Raw genomic sequence first — 20743 nt, forward strand, 5'->3', positions numbered from 1 at the left:
TTTATTTTATTTTAATAGTTTTTATTTACTAGATATTTGCATGGGTAATTTTACAACATTGACAATTGCCAAACCTTTTGTTCTAATTTTTCCACTCCTTCCCTCCCCAGATGGCAGGTTGACCAATATATGTGAAATATGTTAAAGTATAAATTAAATACAATATATGTATACATGTTTGCTGTGCAAAAAGAATCAGACTTTGAAATAGTGTACACTTAGCCTGTGAAGGAAATCCAAAATGCAGGCGGACAAAATTAGAGGGATTGAGAATTCTGTGTAGCTGGTTCAGTTCATTACTGCTCTATTGGAACTGATTTGGTTCATCTCATTGTTGAAAATGGCAACAACCATCAGAATTGATCATCATATAGTAGTATTGTTGAAGTATACAATGATCTTCTGGTCCTACTCATTTCACTCAGCATCAGTTCATGTAAGTCTCTCCTGGCCTTTCTGAAATCATCCTGTTGGTCATATCTTACAGAACAATAATATTCCATAATATTCATATGCCACAATTTATTCAGCCAGTCCCCAATTGATGGGCATCCATGTAGTTTCCAGTTTCTGGCCACCACAAAGAGGGCTGCCATAAACCTTCTTGCACATACAGGTCCCCTTCCCTTCTCCTTGAGATATAAGACTGCTGGTCAAAGGGTATACAGAGTTTGATAACTTTTTGAGCATAGTTCCAAATTGCTCTCAGAGAAATGAAGTCTTTATCAGAACCTTTGAATATAAAAACAGTTTCCCAATTTATTGCTTCCCTTCTAATCTTGTCTGCATTCATTTTGTTTGTACAAAAACTTTTTAACTTAATATAATCAAAATTATCTATTTTGTGATCAGTAATGATCTTCTTTGGTCACAAATTCTTTCTTCCTTCACAGATCTGAGAGGCAAACTATCTATGTTCTTCGAATTTGTTTATAATATCATTTTTTATGTCTAGATCATAAACCCATTTCGACCTTATCTTGATATATGGTGTTATGTATGGGTCAGTGCCTAGTTTCTGACATACTAGTTAACAATTTTCCTAGCAGTTTTTATCAAATAGTGAATTCCTGTCCCAAAAGCTTGGGTCTTTGGGTTTGTCAAACACTAGATTGCTATAGTCATTGACTATTTTGTTCTGTGAACATAACCTCTTCCACTGGTCAGCTACTCTTATTTCTTAGCCAGTAGTAAATGGTTTTGATGACTGCTGTTGTGTAATATAGTTTTAGATCTGGTATAGCTGGGCCACTTTCATTTGCTTTTTTTTTTTTTTTTTTTTTCCATTAATTCCCTTGAAATTCTTGACCTTTTGTTCTTCCAGATTAATTTTGTTATTATTTTTCCTAGGTCAGTAAAATAGTTTCTTGGGAGTTTGATTGTTATAGATTGCATTGAATAAATAGATAAGTTTAGGTTATATGGTCATCTTTATTATATTCTCTCAACCTGTCTAAGAGCATTTGATAGTTTTCCAATTGTTTAGATCTTACTTTATTTGTGTGGAAGATGTTTTGTACTTTTGCTCATATAATTCCTGACTTTCCCTTTGTAGATAGATTCCCAAATATTTTATCCTATCGACAACTAGTTATTTTAAATGGAATTTCTCTTTTTATCTCTTGCTGTTGGATTTTGTTACTGATGTACTGATGTTTTATTTTTATGTGGATTTTGTTTTATATCCTGCAACTTTGCTAAGATTGTGGATTATTTCTAATAGTTTTTTAGTTGCTTCTTTAGGGTTCTTTAAGTATACCATCATATTATCTGCAAAAAGTATAATTTGGTTTCCTCATTACCTACTCTAATTCTTTTAATCTCTTTTTCTTCTCTAATTGCCAAGGCTTGCATTTCTAATACAATATTGAACAGCAGTGGTGATAGTGAGCAACCTTGTTTCACCTGATCTTATTGGAAATGTCCACTTTATCCACATCATATATGATACTTGCTGATGGCTTTAAATAAATGCTACTGACTGGACTTTTCCTTAAAATAGTCAGTATTCCTTTATTCTCTAGTGTTGTTAATAGGAATGAATGTTGGATTTTATCAAATGCTTTTCTGCATCTGTTGAGATTTTGGTTAATTTGGTTATTGCTATAATCAATTATGCTAATAGTTTTCTTCATTGAACCAGCCTTGTATTCCTGGTATAAAATCCTACTTGGTCATGGTGTTTTATCCAGGGGATGATTTTCTGTAATCTCTTTGCTAATATTTTATTTAATATTTTTGCATCAATATTAATTAGGAAAATTAGTCTATAATTTTCTTTCTCTGTTTTTGTCTTACTTGGTATCAGTACCATGTCTGTGCCATAAAAAGAATTTGATGGGAGTCCTTCGTTCTCTATTTTTTCAAATAGTTTATATAGCATTGGAGTTAATTTTTCTTTAAATATTTAGTAGAATTCACATGTAAATCCATGTGGTGCTGGGGATTTTTTTCTTAGGGAGTTGATTAATAGCTTATAGGCACATCTGCCAAACCACCTGCTTGCAACCAGGATAGAAGAGGCTCAGAGAAGATTCCCAGGTGCCTGGAAGCTACAATGCTCTGACTCCAAGCCCCAGCTTCTTGCCCCACTCTCCCTGTGCTGTGGTCTGGGCTCAGCAGACTGTCTTCCTGCCCACTTGAAACAGACTTGTTCTGAAGTTCTTCCAAGGTATCTTCTGCTGGGAATGTGTTGTACTCCAAATATTTGTTGACTGCAGAATCAGTTTAGAGCCTTAATCTGCTGTTGGTTTGAGAGAAGGTCAGAGGAAGTCACAGAGAGTCATGCCTACTGTCTGTCATCTTGGCTCTGCCCCATCTCTCCCTGCCCCCCCATATCCTGACTTCTTGAACTCACATGGCTGTCATGGTTAGGAATTTCCAGCTCTGATTCATCTATTTATGAGTGAGGAGGGACACAAGAAACAAAAAGACAGCCAAAAAATGTGTCAATTTTGTGTCATTAATGCAAAGCTGGAGAAGGTATCTAGAGGCCCCTCACTGAAGTCTAAGAGAGACAAATGTAGTGAGAAGGAGGAGAAATAGAGAAAGTGACAGACACAGACACAGAAAGTACAAGGAGTGAAAATGGAAGCTACCTCTTTTTTGAACCTTATGCAATCCCTCTAGGCTCTTGGAGAAGACCAAGCACTATCCTCTCAAGAGCCCCTGCAATACCTCTCTAACACCATATAAAAAACCTAAGTTGTTCTTTAGCACAGCTTTTAGACAAACTCAAAATTTCTACCTGAAGGAGAGAGTGCTGCTGATGGGTCTGGGAAATCTCCATTATCCTCAATTTTTTAAATGATTCATCTGAAAGATGACTCTGGAGTGGAAAGTTGCACAACCTTCTCTCACTTAAATCCAATTTACTTGCAAGTCATGGCATTACTTTCCTGATGTCATGGTTCTCTTCAAGAACAAAGGACAAACAACAACTTGTGAATAGCTGTAGTTGTCCCACTGGGGACCCAGTTGGCCAGTTCCAGATGGGCCAAGTCAGCTCTTTCCCCTTCCCCTCTGCTTCAGGCACTGAAGGGAAATCATATCCCTCTGCTCAGCTAGAACATCTTCCACTTTCAATAAGGTCCATTCCAAACCAATTGGGCAGAGATCAAGTTGAGCTAGTGTGTAAGTTTTGATATTAAAATAAAACACTCATAGCACATTTTACAGCTTGTAGGTAGTCTAATTATTCTTATATTTTCTCTTCTTGATCTGTTCTCCAGATCTGTTGTTTTTCTTATTTCACATTCTGTTCCATTTTTTCATTCTTTCTTTAAACTTTTTTTTGTGTTTTTTGGTGTTTTTGTTTTGGTTTGGTTTGGTTTTTTGGTCTCTTTTAGTTTCACAGGCTTCCCCTTGCCTAATTCTAATTTTCAAAAGATTATTTTCATCATTAATACTCAGTATCTTGAAGAAGGATTCTGGGAAGGTGGTGGAACAGGTTGATAAATTTGAAGCTTTCCAGATTTCTCCTACAAATAGAATAAATTTGCATCTCAAGGCCAACATAGACTGATGAAAAATCTAGAAGACTTGGGATCAAATAGGTGATCCTCCTGATATAACCCAAAAAGATTTGAAGAAAGACTTGGGGCTGGGAATTAACCTATGTGAAGTACAAACGTCTCTACACTACTTCCACAAAAACACCTAGTGAGGAGCCCTGGGGTGATCTGTGTGTGGCTGGATCCTCAGCCGGAACCACAGAAACTTTTACCTCTTGGACTGCATGTGGAGTCCAGGTCTGAGTTCAAGAAAGACTGAGTAAATCTCAGCTGATGAGGAGCACCAAGCCCAGTTGTGCTGCAAAAATGCAGGTCTGGAAGGGAAGGAATCAGTACACCTATTGAATGTAGAAGCAGTGTGAGAGGGACACTGCTTGCTGAGGGCATTTGCTGGAGGGTGTTCCAGATCAGAAAGAAGAACTGAAGTAAAGCCACAGGCATCATCCCTACCCCACCCCAGAATTAGAGGTGAAACTGAAGAGAAAAAAAAAAATCTTAGACATTTACTATGGGAACAGGGAAGAGCCAGATTCATCTTCAGGGGAAGACAGTGAAGTAAAAAAGCTTCTACTCCAAAGAGTAACATGAAATGGCTCCCTGCCCAGAGAGAATTTATAGAAGAATTCAAAAATCAAATGAGAGACAATAAGAAAAACTACAAATAAAAACAAGATTATGAAAAAAAGTTAACCAATTAGAAAAGGAGATATAGATTTTCAAAGAGGAAATTTTCAAAAAGGATTTTCCTCAAAGAGGAAAATAATTCTTTGAAATTTAGAATAAGGTAAGGGGAAACTAGTGAAGGAAGATTTGAGAGACCAAGAAATAACAAAACAGATTCTAAAGAATGAAAAAGTAGAACAGAATGTGAAATATAATAAAAATAAGGACAGATCTGGAGAATAGATCAAGAAGAGAAAATAAAAGAATAATTGGGCTACCTGAAAAAGAATCTTGTCATAATAATGCAAGAAATAATCAAAGAAAATTGTCCTGTGTTGATAGAACATGAGGGGGGTAGTAGAAATAGAAAAAATCCACCTATCACCACCTCAATGAGAACCTTTGTGGAAAACATACAGGAACATTATTGCCAAATTTCAAAAATTGCAGATCAAAGAGAAAATTTTGCAAGAAACAAGAAAAAAAATTCAAATAAGGTGGAGCGACAATTAAAATAGTACAGGGACTTAGCAGCAGCCACAATAAAAGACTGCAGGTCTTGGAATTACATCTACCAACAATCAAAAGAACTTGGTTTGTGGTCAAAAATATCATATCCATCAAAATTATCTATAATATTGAATGAGAAAAAATCAACAGTCAGTGAACTTGCAGATTTTCAAAACTATGTCAACCAAATCCTAATTTAATATAATATTTAACATATAAGAGCCAATATCAAAGATCAATGTTGAGGAACTCAACATAGGCAATTTTTTTTTTTTAACATGGGAAATATATACCATATTTCAAGATTGACATCAACAATAGGGTGGCTGAAAAAAAAGATTGGGGCAGAGTTAAGGTAAAAATAGTATTATTATACAAATGAGGTACAGAGGAAGAATAGATACAGAAGCATTAGAGGGGGAAGGAGGGCTTGTAGTTCTGAAAGCCTACTCACATCAAGAATGGGTTAAATAGGCAATATTACACACACACACACACACACACACACACACACACACACACACACACACACCATGAAGGTATAATATCCTCCAAAATATATTAAAAAAATAAGAGGGCAGGGATGGGTGGATGGGGAAGTAAAGGGTGAGGGTAAAAGAGAAGGGAAAGATCCATGGGTGAGAGGAGGTGAAGTAATAAAAAGACAAATTAGGAGCAGAATTAAAGCAAAGGGTCTGGAGGGATAGGAAAGGTGTGTGTGTGTGTGTGTGTGTGTGTGTGTGTGTGTGTGTGTGTGTGTGTGTGTGTGTGTATGCACATATGTATATGTGGTGGGGTGGGGTGTGTATGTATATGTAAGTATATGTCTACATAAACATATCCTTTCTTAACTATAACTGCTTGGGAGTAGAAGGGGGTAGAAGTAAGCACTTTTAACTATGGGATGAGGAGATGCCTCTAGCTTCACTTTAACTCCAGACCCTCAGACCTGGAACCCCCAAACAAGAGTTCATCCGTTCTCCTTCAGTTGCTCATGGCCAGCAGCTTCCCTGTCCCATTGTCTCTGCACTCACAGATGTGCTGGTTCCCTCTCGCCCAGGGCAGCATTTCAGCAGCACAGCTGATCCTGGTGTTCCTAATCAGCCAAGATTCCCTTGTGTCTTCCTGGAGTCAGGCCCTAACTCCTCAGGCATTCAGGAAATGAAAGTTTTTGGAGTTTTCTCCTGAAACCCCAGCCAAACCCAGCTCCCCACTTGCTGTTTCTGCAGAGTTAGCCTGTGGCTGGGGTCTTTCTTTAGGTCTTCTTGGGTTGTACCCAGAGGACTCCTGTTCTGCCCCAGGTCTTCTTGATTTTTCTCTAGTCTGTATTTGCTCTGAGGAGCAAATTTGTCCTCTTTGTGAGGGAAATCTGGAGAGCTTGAAATTTACTGACCTACACTGATATCCCAGAATCCTCCCCTGTTAGCATCTTTAAGACAGCCATGATGGGAATCCAGGCTTTCTCATTCTGGCTTGTTTTTTTTTTTTTTTTTAATTTTTTTTAATTTTTATTTTATTTTATAATTATAACATTTTTTTGACAGTACGTATGCATGGGTATTTTTACAACATTATCCCTTGCACTTACTTCTATTCAGATTTTTTCCCTTCCTCCCCCAACCCCCTCCCCCAGATGGCAAGCAGTCTTATATATGTTAAATATATTACAGTATATTCTAGATACAATATATGTGTGTAGAACCGAATTTTTTGTTTCACAGGAAGAATTGGATTCAGAAGGTAAAAATAACAGTTTACATTCATTTCCCAGTGTTCCTTTTCTGGATGTAGCTGGTTCTGTCCATCATTAATCAATTGGAATTGGATTAGCTCTTCTCTATGTTGAAGAAATCCACTTCCATCAGCATACATCCTCATACAGTATCATTGTTGAAGTGTATAATGATCTTCTGGTTCTGCTCGTTTCACTCAGTATCAGTTGATGTAAGTCTCTCCAAGCCTCTCTGTATTTCTCCTGTTGGTCATTTCTTATAGAACAATAATATTCCATAACATTCATATACCATAGTTTACCCAACCATTCTCCAATTGATGGACATCCATTCATCTTCCAGCTTCTAGCCACTATGAAAAGGGCTGCCACAAACATTTTGGCACATACAGGTCCCTTTCCCTTCTTTAGTAGTTCCTTGGGGTATAAGCCCAGTAGTAGTATGGCTGGGTCAAAGGGTATGCACATTTTGATAACTTTTTGGGCATAATTCCAGATTGCTCTCCAGAATGGTTGGATTCTTTCACAACTCCACCAACAATGCATCAGTGTCCCAGTTTTCCCACAGCCCCTCCAACATTCATCGTTATTTGTTCCTGTCATCTTAGCCAATCTGACAGGTGTGTAATGATACCTCAGAGTTGTCTTAATTTGCATTTCTCTGATCAATAGTGATTTGGAACACTCTTTCATATGAGTGGAAATAGTTTTAATTTCATCATCTGAAAATTGTCTGTTCATATCCTTTGACCATTTATCAATTGGAGAATGGCTTGATTTCTTATAAATTAAAGTCAATTCTCTGTATATTTTGGAGATGAGGCCTTTATCAGAACCTTTAACTGTAAAAATGTTTTCCCAATTTGTTACTTCCCTTCTAATCTTGTTTGCATTAGTTTTGTTTGTGCAGAAACTTTTTAATTTGGTGTAATCAAAATGTTCTATTTTGTGATCAATAATGGTCTCTAGTTCTCCCTTGGACACAAACTCCTTCCTCCTCCACAAGTCTGAGAGGTAAACCATCCCATGTTCCTCCAATTTATTTATGATTTCGTTCTTTATGCCTAAATCTTGGACCCATTTTGATCTAATCTTAGTATGTGGTGTTAAATGTGGGTCCATTCCTAGTTTCTGCCATACTAATTTCCAGTTTTCCCAGCAGTTTTTGTCAAATAATGAATTCTTATCCCAAAATTTGGGATCTTTGGGTTTGTCAAAGATTAGATTGCTATTTTTATTCACTATTTTGCCCTGTGAACCTAACCTATGCCACTGATCAACTAGTCTATTTCTTAGCCAATACCAAATGGTTTTGGTGACTGTTGCTTTATAATATAGCTTTAAATCAGGTACACTTAGACCACCTTCCTCTGACTTTTTTTTCATTAGTTCCCTTGCAATTCTCGACCTTTTATTCTTCCATATGAATTTTGTTGTTATTTTTTCTAGGTCATTAAAATAGTTTCTTGGGAGTCTGATTGGTATAGCACTAAATAAATAGATTAGTTTGGGGAGTATTGTCATCTTTATTATATTCGCTCGGCCTATCCAAGAACACTGAATATCTTTCCAATTATTTAAATCTGACTTTATTTTTGTGGCAAGTGTTTTGTAATTTTGCTCATATAATTCCTGACTCTCCTTTGGTAAATATATTCCCAAATATTTTATACTATTGACTGTTATTTTGAATGGAATTTCTCTTTGTATCTCTTGCTGTTGGATTGTGTTGGTAATGTATAAAAATGCTGAGGATTTATGTGGATTTATTTTGTATCCTGCGACTTTGCTAAAATTCTGAATTATTTCTAATAGCTTTTTAGCAGAGTCTTTGGGGTTCTCTAAGTATACCATCATGTCATCTGCGAAAAGTGACAATTTGATTTCTTCATTTCCTCCTCTAATTCCTTGGATCTCTTTCTCGGCTCTTATTGCCAAGGCTAGAGTTTCTAGTACTATATTGAATAGTAATGGTGATAGTGGGCAACCTTGTTTCACTCCTGATCTTACAGGGAAAGGTTCTAGTTTATCACCATTACATATGATGTTTACTGAAGGTTTTAAATATATGCTCCTTATTATTTTAAGGAATAGTCCGTTTATTCCTATACTCTCAAGCGTTTTTAGTAGGAATGGATGTTGGATTTTATCAAATGCCTTTTCTGCATCTATTGAGATGATCATATGGTTTTTATTAATTTGATTATTAATATGGTCAATTATACTAATAGTTTTCCTAATATTAAACCAGCCCTGCATTCCTGGTATAAATCCCACTTGGTCATAGTGTATTATCCTGGGGATGATTTTCTGAAGTCTATTTGCTAATATCTTATTTAAGATTTTAGCATCAATATTCATTAAGGAAATTGGTCTATAGTTTTCTTTCTCAGTTTTCGATCTACCTGGTTTAGGTATCAGTACCATGTCTGTGTCATAGAAGGAATTTGGTAGGACTCCTTCAATCCCTATTTTTTCAAATAGTTTACATAGCATTGGAGTTAGTTGTTCTTTAAATGTTTGGTAGAATTCACCTGTAAATCCATCTGGTCCTGGGGACTTTTTCTTAGGAAGTTGGTTAATAGCTTGGTCTATTTCTTTTTCTGAGATGGGACTATTTAGACTACTTACTTCTTCTTCTGTTAATCTGGGCAAGCTATATTTTTGAAGGTATTCTTCCATTTCATTTAAGTTATCGAATTTATCGGCATAAAGTTGAGCAAAGTAGCTCCTAACTATTGTTATAATTTCCTCTTCATTAGTGGTGAGTTCACCCTTTTCATTTTCAAGATTATCAATTTGCTTTTTCTCTTTCCTTTTTTTAATCAGGTTTACTAAGGGTTTGTCTATTTTGTTGGTTTTTTCATAAAACCAACTCTTAGTTTTATTAATTAATTCAATAGTTTTTTTACTTTCAATTTTATTAATCTCACCTTTTATTTTTTGAATTTCAAGTTTTGTGTTTGTCTGGGGGTTTTTAATTTGTTCCTTTTCTAGCAATTTTAGTTGTAAGCCCAATTCGTTGGCCCTCTCTTTCTCTATTTTATGCAAGTAGGCCTGTAGAGATATAAAACTTCCCCTTATTACTGCTTTGGCTGTATCCCACACATTTTGGTATGATGTCTCATTATTGTCATTTTCTTGGGTGAAGTTATTAATTATGTCTATGATTTGCTGTTTTACCCAATCATTCTTTAGTATAAGATTATTTAGTTTCCAATTATTTTTTGGTCTCTTTTCCCCTGGCTTTTTATTAAATGTTATTTTGATTGCATTATGGTCTGAAAAGGATGCATTTACTATTTCTGCCTTACTGCATTTGATTTTGAGGTTTTTATGCCCTAGTATATGATCAATTTTTGTATAGGTTCCATGAACTGCTGAGAAGAAAGTATATTCCTTTCTGTCTCCATTTAGCTTTCGCCAAAGATCTATCATATCAAACTTTTCTAGTATTCTATTTACCTCTTTGACTTCTTTCTTATTTATTTTGTGGTTTGATTTATCTACTTCTGAGAGTGCAAGGTTGAGATCTCCCACAATTATAGTTTTGCTATCTATTTCCTCTTGCAGCTCTCTTAATTTCTCTTTTAAGAATTTAGATGCTGCACCACTTGATGCATACATGTTTAATATTGATACTGCTTCACTATTGATGCTTCCCTTTAGCAGGATATAATGCCCTTCCTTATCTCTTTTAATTAGATCAATTTTTGTTTTTGCTTGATCTGAGATGAGGATGGCTACTCCTGCTTTTTTGGTTTTGCCTGAAGCATAATAGATTCTGCTCCACCCTTTTACTTTTAGTTTGAATGTCTCATCCTGTTTCAGGTGTGTTTCCTGTAAACAACATATAGTAGGATTCTGACTTTTAATCCAGTCTGCTAACTGCTTCCTCTTTATGAGGCAGTTTGCCCCATTCACATTTATGGTTAGAAGGACTAATTCTATATTGCTTGCCATCCTATTAACCCCTGCTTATGCTTTTCCCCTTTCCTTCCCTCTTACCCTCCTATCCAGTATTAAACTGGTGAACACCACTTGGTTTTCACAGCCCTCCCTTTTTAGGATCCCTCCCCCACCTTAAAGATCCTCCCCTTATTTTACCCCTTTTCCTCGAAATTACTGTATTCCCTTCCCCTTAGCTTACTCCTTCCCTTTCACTTTTCAATGAAGTGGAAGAAGTTTCACCATAAATCGAATATGTCTATTGATACACGCTGTGTTCATCTCCCTCCTTTCTTTCTCTCAGATATAATAGGTTACCTTTGCCTCTTCATGAGATGTAGTACCACCACTTTACACTTTTTTATGATATAATCTCCTTTCCACCTCTAGTTTCAAAGACAAATTGTACATATGTTCTTTACATATTTTTTTGACAGAAGTATAGTTCTTAAGATTTCTTTTTACCTTTTTAGAAATCTCTTGAGTTCTGTATTTGAAGATCAAGCCTTTTATGTAGGTCTGGTTTTTTCATCAAAAATAGATGGAATTCATTTATTTCATTAAATGTCCATCTTCTTCCCTGGAAAACGATGCTCATTCTTGCTGGGTAAGTTATTCTTGGCTGCATACCAAGTTCCTTAGCCTTTCGGCATATCATGTTCCAGGCCCTGCGTTCTTTTAATGTGGACGCTGCTAGATCCTGGGTTATCATTCTGGCTTGTTAACAACTTTAAGACAGTCCCAATATTTCAGTACACATTCTTGTCACTCCCAAGATCCTACCTTTACTTCCCTTTCCTTTATAGCTGCCTCTGAGTTATAAAAGTAGGCCCCTTCCAAAATCATGTCACAAAATCATCTTTAGATTTTGTGCATGACCTTTTCTTATGAATAAAGGCACCTTTTGATAAAGAGAATGCCATTGTGATTTCATTATCTGCTCCTTGCACCTTGTGCCTCACTTTTTGAATAAGAATTGCTTTCTTGACCTTCATCAGTATCACCAGGCCGTAGCAATAATGTCTGGCACATAGTAGGAACTTAATAAATATGTGATTCCCACAGTTGAAAAACAAGAATTGTACATTTAAAATTTTTATACATCTATTATTATGCATTTTTATTATTTACTAATATATGTCCATGTGTGCTTTTCTAGCCTAATTATCTTTTTCTTTTAATTTTTGTTAAGATGATACATTTAGGCATTTTTAAGTGCTGAGCAATATTTATTACAAATCTAATTTATCTTGCAATCAAGGGCACATCATTGACTTTATATGCAGTGGCACTATTCCTGCCCATCACTAAAAATGACAATGTTTAAGTGTTTATTAACTGGGAATTCTTTTCTCTTAGCATGTCTCTTCTACATGTGTATGTGGCAGAACATTTTCAAGAACATCTTGCATATAACACAGGTGGATAAGGCAGATAGGGCAGTGCTATTTCTCTAGATCCAAAAGACTTTTTTTCTTAAAACTAAAAAAAAGGGAAAACTAAAAGGGAAAGTTATTCTTTCTATTTCAGTTCCTATATATGATAATAAATGTCAATCCAGTGAGTAATGTAAGTGGTAAATCAGCATCCAAATTAGATAAAAATCCAAAATAAAGTCTACAAAACAAAACTTAGTTATCCAAATGATTTGCTAAATTATATTCTTTAGTTATGGGAGCTGGAGATGGAGAATGCTGCAAGTCTCCAGGTCTGTTTTTCATGGCAGGCCTCCATTAGCTGTAGCTATCTGAATGATCATGTGTCAGGGAGTTGGAGTAAATTGAAATGGATAATAAAAAAAATGTGTTATCAGATTTTTTTTTAATAGAAAAAGTCCCAGCTCTGTTGCAAATCAGAGATATTTCACCAATTTTCCTTACTTCTCAAGAGTTCTGGAACAGTGATTGGTAGTATTTTTTTCTGCAGCTAGATCTGTACTATATTTTGGCAAGAACATTGTGTGATTCAAGAGACCGAGGTCTGTCTTAATCCCATTTCTGTTCTGATAACTATATGGCAATAGGAAATATACAGCTATGTGCACCTCAACTTTCTTATCTATAAATGGGTTGAACTAAATGCCCTAGGGTTCTAAGAGTTATTTAGTAACCAGAAAAACCTACTTCATGGAATTATGCTTTCTGTGTTTCAGTTTCTATTTTTAGTAGTTCTTTGATTTACTAATTTCTTCCATTTCCTAAGTACCTCATTTCACATTTCTTAAAAATATAATTACAATCTTAGAGGTAGTTTGATAAAAACTATTTGAATCTAAGCAAAATTGGTATTGTGATCCTAAACAGACTTTGAAAAGTGAGGCAATGGAAAAAGTTTAAAATAATTTAAATATTTTCATTAAGCTTGACTTGTGATGTATTCTAGAATTGAGTTATTCATCGAGTTGTAGTTCCTCTGTGAGAACTCCTAAATTCTAATCTAAGAACACTTTTCACATTTTGTATTTGACACATTAGTTTTTTTTTTAAATACCAAATTATTGGTGAATGTTCCCCTTCCGATATCTTCAACATTAAGAAGATCCAACTCACTTCCAGCTGATCAATGATGGACAGAAACAACTACACCCAGAGAAGGAACACTGGGAATTGAATGTAAAATATTAGCACTACTGTCTATCTACCCAGGTTACTTATACCTTCGGAATCCAATACTTAACGTGCAACAAGAAAATTGGATTTACACACATATATTATATCTAGGTTATACTGTAACACATGTAAAATGTATGGGATTGCCTGTCATCTAGGGGAAGGAATAGAGGGAGGGAGGGGAAAATCTGGAAAAATGAATACAAGGGATAATGTTATAAAAAAATTACTCATGTATATATACTGTCAAAAAAAATTATAATTATAAAATTAATAAAAAAAGAAATGTTCCCCTTCCTCCTGAACAGTTCTCTCTAAACAATTGACATGTTAATCTGTGCACTATAACTGCTTTCATTTTAAATTGCTTTAATTAGTTTTTTCCAAGTTTTGAATAGTCCTTTATATTTAAATACCAGTTCTGTTTGTAGTTATTAACTATGCAATACCAGTTAATGATTTCTCTAACTCCACGTAGGTTTGTGAAACACCTTTATTTATGTCCCTTTAAAATAGAAAAATATAGATGTATAGATAATTTCAAAGCACATTATGGAATAAATTTCCTTTTTTGATTTTTCTTAAAAAGATTGTTTCCTGAGCAAAATCAAAGGAGAAAAAATTTAATAGGAATAAATGGAAAGTTTCTGCATGGGTTAAAAAAAATAACCTGTAGAAATATAGGATAAGGAAATTATCAGTATCAGGAGAAAAAAAGAGATCTGGGCTCTTGTTGACTACCTGCTAAATCTGACTCAACAGTGATATCATAGTTTTTTTGGTTTGTTTTAAAAAAGCTAATAAAATCTTATACCACATTAAGTTGAGAACGTGGGATATTCTCCTGTACTCTGGAATATGGTACTGATACTGAGTTCCATATTATGGAGAATTAAGGTCTTCACAGATGAATAGAAAAGTTTCCCATTAAGATAAGGGTTGGGCTAGAACCTCTTTCTAAAAGCTCTGAGTTTTCTTTAATTCTGTGAAGTGGTGGTTTATTTGTGACTTATAATGGCTAAGATGAATGTGAAAGGCAAACCTTAAAATGGAAGAGTATTATGTATCTAATGAAATGAAGAAAATTTATCATCCTTAATATGTTTTTTTTTTATTTATTTGTTTCTTTTGTTATTGACAGAGATTATTCCCATACCTAAGATATATACTTGAGGAGTAAAATGCACTTTTGGAAGCCACACTAAAACATGTTAGAAAGGTCATAGAAGCAATGAGTTACTATACTAAAGCTCCAAAAGGACTTAATTTATTCACTGGGAATAATTAGCCTCATAATGTAATATTCCACAACTACACCAGTTACATAGTTCTCCCTTTAGGGTTTAATCTCTTAAGAAAATCCCAGATAAATGTAGGCTTTTGATCTTTTACAAAGTCAGACAAAAAAAAGAAACTAGCTATATTGAGTAGAAAATCCAAATTAACCTTAGTACAAGGAAAATCATGTCACCCTTGAGATTTTTGTCAGTCCTGAGAAAACAAAGGGGTTTTAATTAAGATAATGTATCATCTCCATAGCCAAAAACATTCTTGACTAAGAATAAATAAATTGTCATAAAAACCACCAATTCAGCAAAGAGAAACAGTCTTATTAGAAAATCACTTCCCTCCAATGGATGGAAACTAACTCTTTCTCACTACCAAAACAAACAGAGGTTGACTACCTTAGATCTTTATTAGTCTAAGGCAGAACATAAAAGTTTAGAATCACTTCCTGAACCATATTTTATTTTTCTTGTCAGGATGTAGATTATTTCAAAATTAAATGAACCTTAAGATTATTAGCAGTCAGTTCCTATGGACTTTACAAAAGGGGAAACCAACCAGTTACTAAATTTCTAGTCATATTAGTTTTAATATTAATTCCTTAAAAATTAGATTATGCTATTAACTTCAGTCAATTAGTATTTATTAAGCACCTACTATGTGGCAGCAGCTATTGTGCAAAGTACAGGTATGAACAATCTATTAGCTTCCTATCTTAATGACATAAAGTATTCTTTACAATAAATGCTTTCTGGGGGTGGTTCAGAAGGCAAAAAGTTAAAAAGTTAATACAATTTAAAGCCTTTTGTGACTGTTAACTCTTATTCTTCTAGGAACTCCATGGAGAGCAGATCAAACAAAGGATTTAAAGAAAGTTCTTAAGGATATTGATAAAGAAATCCCATTGGTATTTGTCAGTGGAAACCATGACATTGGTAATGTTCCTACATCAGAAGCTATAGATGAATATTGCCAGACTTGGGGAGATGACTATTTCAGCTTCTGGGTTGGAGGAGTGCTTTTTCTTGTCCTGAATTCACAACTATATGTTGATTCTTCTAAGTGCCTCAACTTGAAACAGGCCCAAGACAAATGGCTTGACACCCAACTAGCTATGGCAAAAGAGAAGATGTGCAAGCATGCTATTGTATTCCAGCACATTCCTCTTTTCCTCAAAAATGCTGATGAAGAAGATGATTACTTCAACATAAATAAGCCAGTACGCCTAGAGTTAATGAACAAGTTCACCAATGCAGGTTGGTGGGTTTTGTACTTTTACAATTCTTTTTCTTTATTTTTCATTTTATTTTTGGAAAGTTATTCCTATCTTTTGTAGAAATTAAACTGCCCCAGGTTTTGAGGTAATGAAATTTACATCATTGCTGTCCATTTTCAAAAATTACCTAAGTAAGGAGGAAGTATAGTATCAATTGGAATGGAAACCTGGGATGTTTCTGAGGAAAAATGTTGTCATGTTAAGAACACTAGACTTAAAGTTAAAACATCTAGTTTTCAGTCCTGATTCTATTACTTGGACAATTCCTTTCCTTTCCGAGGCTATCCTCTTGCTAAAAATGAAGGTAGCCGATGTAGAAGATCTCTAAAAGTCTACCAGTTTTTTGATTCTCTTAGATTTAAGCAATAAAGGTAAGCTTGAATGGAGACATGCAAGATCCCATCAGTCAATCACCAACTTAGCTTTATTCTCTGAGAAAGAAGTTGTAATAACTTTCATAATCTGTACAAAGAACAAGTTCAATCAATGCAAGAATATACATTCCTGTTTCCACAGATTGCATATGCTTCTGTAAGGAGGCTACATGAATAGGTGAGCATTAAGAGTAAAACTTTAGTACCTAGGTAACATAGAATAATGACCTGTGGACAAAGAAGATATTTAATTGTTTTGCTTCAGTGAGATGAGTTAAGTTCTTCTCATAATTAAAAATATATTTGGTCTTAATCCTTACTTACCTTAATTACCTATATTAATGTCCCAGTCACAATTGGGTATTTATTTGATAGGAATAGCAGGTAATGGGCTAGCCTTACCAAAAGATTTTGGAAATAATAAAGTAAACAGATTTTAGTTGCAAAAGGTTGTTCTAAATATTAGGAAAGTAATTACTATTAAAAGTATATGAAAAAAAAAAACCTTAACAGAGTCCTTGTAATCTTTATTCATTAGTGTAGTATTTACTTGTGAAGAGTAATAAGCACTTCTCTGAGAAGATTTTCACATAAAGCAAGCATAATAGAAGATATTTTTCAACTGTAGCATGGTTATGTAGTTGGACAACTTCACTTAAGGTCTTTGAATTTTACTCCATGCTTGAAGTATTGAAGAAAACCAATTTATTAACAAGTAAGTTAAGTATTAAGATAGCATCAAAGCCTCTTTGTTTCATTTTCATAGAGACTGTTTTGCAGCAGCAAATAATGTCAGGGAGAACATTTAATTCCACTGAAATTATTTCTTTCAAATCAAATGTTAAACCATGTAAATGCCATCAGTGTGACTGGTATTTGTTAATGCTATATTTACTTCTGTTCCCTATTCTCTGTTTTTGTGGAATTCCTTTATGATAAGATAGAAAACCAAATTTCCCTGCATAGTTAATTATCGTTTGTAAGCATAAACGTAATAACTCATCTCACTTTATGAGATTGAAATTTAAGTCTGAGAAAGGCTATCTCTTTCTGTATGCTTTCATATTGTGATGAATTCTTAATAATCCTGAGAATTTAGAAAGAAGACATCCTTCAAACAGATTCCACATTAACCCTTGATTCTAATTTTGTTAGCTTAACAGATCTCCCCTTTTAATTACTTCCTAAACATCACTTCCCTGCCCCCAAAAAGAAAAAGACAATTGTGGGAAAAAGAATTAGGGTTTCATTTTGACACTACTGTGTCCAATAGGCAAAGTACATGTTTGGTTTAGAAATGTAATTAGGTGGGTTATAATGGTGCATGTAAGCATCTATGAGTAATTTTTTTTTAAATTTGGTTCGTAGCAAATTAATTTCAACCCATTTTAGAAAACTAGAAGTTTGTGATATTTTATAAAAACTTATTAACTTGAAGACCATGATAAAATTATAGGTGATGATAGCAGATTGTATTTAATATATTGCCTCAGACTTTTTCTAAGTAGTATTTTTTTTCTAATACTATTTCAGTCTCATTTTTCTAGTTGTGCTGAAATGCCAGTACTCAAAAATATGTCAAAAGCTCATCAGAATATTAGGATAGCTTTTAATTATGATAATTGTGTTGTGATAAAACAGCCTTTTAAAGAACAAATCCCTCCCCAAACGACCATGGAGGCCAAACCCAAATCCTTTATAGCTATCTTAATGAATAATTCTGAATCATTGTGTGGGATGAATAAATGATTTAATAAGGAATACCAATAATCTTCTCACATTGTTGTATTAATTTTTTTTTTTAAATAAGAGGAGATCTGTGAAGAGAAGGAGGAAGAAGCATACAATAGGGCAATTGAAGAATGCTGAGATGAGTTCTCTTTATCAAATAGTGTGAGCTCTTCATGTCTGCAGGTTTCCCTAGTAACAGATACGTTTGGTTCCTACATTTTGGGCTCATGAAAAATGTTCTTTATATGTGTATTAAATGTTGTCAAATAGATAGTATAAATAAACAGTTATCATGGCAGGACAGATATATGGTTATAAAATTGCACCAGTTAGATTGTATCTTTCTGCCTTGCTCAGAAATAATCAATTTCACTGAATTCACAATTATGAAAATTAGTTTTCCTTTTAAATCATTTTTTTGAGTTTTGAGTTCTAAGAAACAGGTAATAGACAATGATGCCCTAATTGTAACCTTTGTATTTTATTTAGCCATTGTATTTTTTTCAGCATGAAGTTACTATCTTGAGCAATTAATATGTATATCAATTTTTAAAAACTTAATCCCCCAAAATTATTTAGCTTTTAATGAACATTTTCCTCCAGTATCCTTTGTGCCTCTTTCTCTTTTCAACATAGTAATTAGAACCATGTTTTGAAGTACCTCAAGAAAATTTAATAATTATTTCCTGCTAAAAGTTATGTCTTTTCTTAAGTAGAAGTGGAAAGTTGTGATTTAGTGATGGTTTTAGAATCATCAAAATTTGGAAAACAAAATATATAGTTTACAGAGTCTAAAAGGTCAAGTCTTCAAAGTCATTTTAAGCCACAAAAACAGGGCCCAGACCTGGTCACCAAGATAGACTGAGGAAATATTTTCTACTGACCTTCAGAAGGTGAAACCTCCATTACCTCTGGGAATATTCCCCTTGCCAAGTTTCAAAAGACTTAATTGAAATCATTTAGTTCTATGCCAATTAGTAAAGATGCTGAAGAACTACCATAAAGCAGTTCCTAGAAATATTTCAGAGGAAGCCCTTTCTCCTTCCCTCCTTCAAAATATTCATTGTAATTTATAGAAGCATCACTATCAAGTTGCATTGACATAACTCTGCATGGACTGTGTAGAAAAACCTCTTAACAAGATCTGTTTATTATTTATATTCTGTCTGCTCTGAAGGAATTCCTCTGGAATTCATTCATATATGGCACTAAACTTACATAAACTTACTAAACTTACAAAGCTGACTTATTGGCAAACAAGCTTATTTACAAACTTTATACTGTATCCCCTACATGATGTTTAAAAAGTTGCTTACCTAAAAGCCATGAAGCAAAGTTAGCAACTGTATATTATTGCCATTAGTTTCAAATTCATTCCTCAAGAAAATATTTCATTGTAATATTTATCAATCATCAGATTAAAAAACAGGGAAAGAATAACAAACAGTCCTTTTTATTAACATTTTCACAATACAAAGATTCTAGGAGTAAATCCACTTCAGAAATTTTAGCCTTTTGATTTCATTTTCCAAGTTTAGATCTCATTTTCATGTGGTTAGCTACATTTTTATGTTTCAATCAATTTTGTGTAAACATCATGTTTTAATCATTTGATGGCTGTATTTCATTCACTATAAACCTACATAAAAGACCAACTGCAGAAGCTACATCTGGTGTGAAATGATGAATTGCATTTCTCACATTGGAGGTATCCTTAACAGTTGGGCTAATTAAACTTAAAATCATGTCCTTATGATAAATATTTATAAATTGAGAATCTGGTGTTTGTAAATATGTACTATTATGTTTTGAAGTTAAATAGACAACTCTTCCATTGAAAATAAATTATTTTCTTTATTATTTTATTGTTTTCTTCCTACCTACCTTCCTCTCCCCCTAAAAAACCAATGACTTTTGAAAAGTGATGTTTTTGTTTCAGTTGTTGCAAAGAACAAAGGACATAAAAGTACCGATCACTTCTAACTAGATCAAAACTTAACGAAATGAGAATACAAGAATTATTGCTTTTAGTTCATATTAGCAAGAATCAACATATTTTTGCAATTATCTAGTTTGTCATTTGAATAAACATTTTCATATATCAGAAACAAATTTTTTCACTTACCAAAAATTAAATGTTCATCATAAGAAGAGATTTGTTGCTCTCTTATTTTGTGAGTGGGTGGGGCCTGAGAGGGAAAAGACTTCTTTATCAAAATGATCTGGGTTCCATTGCTAATTCTGACACATATTATCTCTATGACTTTAAGCAAATAATTTAACCTCTATGTTTCCTAGGAAACTAACTCTCTAATACTTTCAATTGCGTCTCTTAATTCTCAATGCCTAGCAAAGTGCTTCACATAGTCTCTGAGGCATAATAGAAAAAAAAAAGCTATCAAATTGTTCTTTCACTACATATATTTGCCTCTGTGTTTGTGTGTGTAGTATATGCATTTATATATCCAGTACATGTAGGATTATATATAACAAAAACATTCAAATCCTTTGAACTGACTTAAATTACCCAAAAGGAATCAATTTTGAGAATAATTTACACAATAGTGTCCACTTTTAATTTCACAGTTTAGTCTCATTAG

At 34.0% G+C, this 20743-nt stretch overlaps 1 protein-coding gene across 2 annotated transcripts in view; it reads left to right on the plus strand.

Annotated features, from left to right (window-relative positions):
* CPPED1 (calcineurin like phosphoesterase domain containing 1) overlaps positions 1-20743 on the plus strand; it is a 133785-nt gene that overhangs the window by 77360 nt on the left and 35682 nt on the right. For both annotated transcript variants that reach the window (XM_074280585.1, XM_074280584.1), the window contains exon 3: positions 15596-16018. In XM_074280585.1, coding sequence (XP_074136686.1) covers positions 15596-16018 — 423 coding nt within the window. The remainder of the gene's footprint in view (positions 1-15595; positions 16019-20743) is intronic.

This window comes from Sminthopsis crassicaudata, chromosome 1 (genome assembly GCF_048593235.1).
Source record: "Sminthopsis crassicaudata isolate SCR6 chromosome 1, ASM4859323v1, whole genome shotgun sequence".
NCBI classification, from domain to species: domain Eukaryota; kingdom Metazoa; phylum Chordata; class Mammalia; order Dasyuromorphia; family Dasyuridae; genus Sminthopsis; species Sminthopsis crassicaudata.